Raw genomic sequence first — 2,500 nt, forward strand, 5'->3', positions numbered from 1 at the left:
ATCACAGCAGCGTGCACGTTTTTGAAATTCGATTCGGTTTTCCTTGATTCCATCTTCCGATCACAGCACCCGCATGATACCAGTGCCACGATGAACACTGAACTCGTTTCTGCTTTACGAGTTGTTTACATCTTTGCTTCTGTGTTTTTTTTGGTAGCCTTTTAAATTGATATCCATTTTGTGCCAAAGAGCCTCACTGGCAGTTTGATCATATCAATTGCACCATACACTGAAAAGCATATTATGAGAAGATCATGTAAAAGTGATTCGGAATGGCACAATATGATATCTAGGAATGAAATTACCTTGCATTTCATTTGCCCTCTTGTTTATTAATAAAGAAGGACCAATCCGTACTGATAATAATCAATTGCTGAACATGATTACACCTAGTTTTAAGCCTCTTTCCCTCTCTACATCGATGTACTTAGAGGTGATTAAGTAAGAGTCTTCTCGCTTGAACTGCATCCCCGAGATGGTTCGGTTCAACAACGAATCCGCCTCGGGTGTCGTTCGTCCCTGTGTTCATTCCATTTTCATGCCCATCATGCGCCTCCTTCATTCACGAAACGGTTGTGTGGTTCGTGGAACCGGCAAGTCGAAATCGTGCCAGAGTCGGGTTCAGACGTTCGTCGAGTTGAAACGCCACCTCAACGCGATCTCGCCAAAGCCGGCAAAGGTAAAGAAAGTATCGCCGGGTGCGTGGATTTTTCCCAGAGAGTTTGATTCTGCTGCTGCTCGATGGTGCACACGTTCGATCGTCTGTCCATCTGATCGAATGTTCGTCCGGCGCTTGTGTGATTTGGTGTACATTTACGTGTTTGCTTCTGTGCTAAAAGATCCGTCCAGTTTATGTTTGATTGAAAAACATCAATTTCAAGTGCATAATCGAGACGACTCTAAGTGCAACAGTGAACGCTGAATCGCATCGACGACAAGTCCAAGAGGAATCCTGGCATCAGTAACAAGTGAAATCAATGTTTGCGATCAACCAGTTATGTTGCTGATGCTCGAAAAAACCGGTTAAATAGCCACCATTCGAATAAAGTTGCATAAGTTTCACGGCGAAGTTTAGCTGAAAAGCATAAGTCAAAACCATCACTCACGTGTGAGATTTATGTGCCAAAGGTGGTAAGGGTTGCTCGAGATTGTTGGGCTCTCCCCCCCCAGATCGAAGTGATTTATGATCCAGTGATAACGCAGTGGCGATTGGCTTCAATCGATGAACTATTAAACAATAGTTCAGGTGCTTCAGCTCAAGAAGATTGCTGCGTGAGATACAAGCCAGGTGGCCGCGAATCTGCCGGCCGGAGAGTCTGTCTGTTTGTATGTGTGCCTCTGCATCTTTGTCTTCGCGAGCGTGATTACTTGCGAAGCTGGAAGTGATGAAGTGTTAAGTGCCGTGTACGTACTTCGGGGCGAGCGAAAACCGTGGGGAAACGAAAAAAAAATATAAAGAAAAGGTCTTACGACCCAATTCAAAACCGCGCGCGCGGCATGAAATAGCGTAAGCGGTAACGCGTGACGAAGAGAAAACAAAAGAGTGACCAACAAGGAAGACGACGAAGGAGAAAGAAAAAAAAAACGCCGCGAGAATTCACCAAAAAGCAAACGAGAAAGAGTTTAAAACAAAGTGAAGTGAAGCCAGTGGTGTAGAGGCCAAGGAAAACCAGAAATCCCATCCCAAAGAGAAGAGTTGAAAACCCCGCCGCGTCCCGGGGGCCCGTCAGCGTCAGAATGACGAATTTATGTGTTTACGTTGGATTACTGCTGTCCCTGCTGGTGGCGTCCGGTCGAGCGCATCTAAATCTGTTTCTCAACGAGGTCGAAGTGCAACGATTACTCGGTAAGTTTTGCTTCTATTTCCCCAACGTCCCCCCCACACCAAAAAAGGGATTTTATGCGGCACACGACAAGCGTCAAAAATTCAAACCCCCCGCCCTGGCACGGCACGGGATCCCTTCGGGGAAGCCATCCTTCACAGGCTGTACAAGGAAAACAATTTGCCTCGTGCACTTCGTGCTCGAAAGATGGCGGCTTTCGGAAGCCAGCAGGAGCCACGAGGAGGAAACCCTTTTCCATTTGTCTGCTTTCCGGTTTGATTAAAAGAAAACAGCACTAAACAAAACGGAAACCCGCCCGGTTAGTAATGCTCTAATTGTAGAGCGCGATCCGATCGGTACCAGAGACCAGGGGGAATGCAGCGGCTGTTTTCGTTGGCGCAGCGTCTCGCAGGAACTATAGACTTTTCCACCTTGCCTTGCCGGGTGAATCGATGGAGAAGAAGTAGGCGTCTGTTGGGTTGCTGTTTGCTGCCACCCAAGCTGCACGCTGTGGTGTGATGTGGCCTGACAGACAGGTCGACTTGGCTCCGAGACTCCACGCTCGACGCTCGTCACCCGTACCGCACCGCGGTTGAGCAAAACAATGTTTGAAGAACACGGAAATGATTTCAATTCCAACTTTTGTGCTAGTTTGTGGTGCTGTGGGGAAAAATGGG

At 47.4% G+C, this 2,500-nt stretch overlaps 1 protein-coding gene across 1 annotated transcript in view; it reads left to right on the forward strand.

Moving 5' to 3' along the window:
• The first annotated feature begins 632 nt into the window (after positions 1-632).
• The window catches only part of LOC126571056 (tyrosine-protein kinase Dnt), a 45,803-nt gene continuing 43,935 nt past the window's right edge, over positions 633-2,500 (forward strand). Inside the window, exon 1 of the mRNA XM_050229280.1 lies at positions 633-1,846. Coding sequence (XP_050085237.1) covers positions 1,738-1,846 — 109 coding nt within the window. The 5' untranslated portion in view covers positions 633-1,737. The remainder of the gene's footprint in view (positions 1,847-2,500) is intronic.

Source organism: Anopheles aquasalis, chromosome 2, assembly GCF_943734665.1.
Source record: "Anopheles aquasalis chromosome 2, idAnoAquaMG_Q_19, whole genome shotgun sequence".
Classification (NCBI taxonomy): Eukaryota; Metazoa; Arthropoda; class Insecta; order Diptera; family Culicidae; genus Anopheles; species Anopheles aquasalis.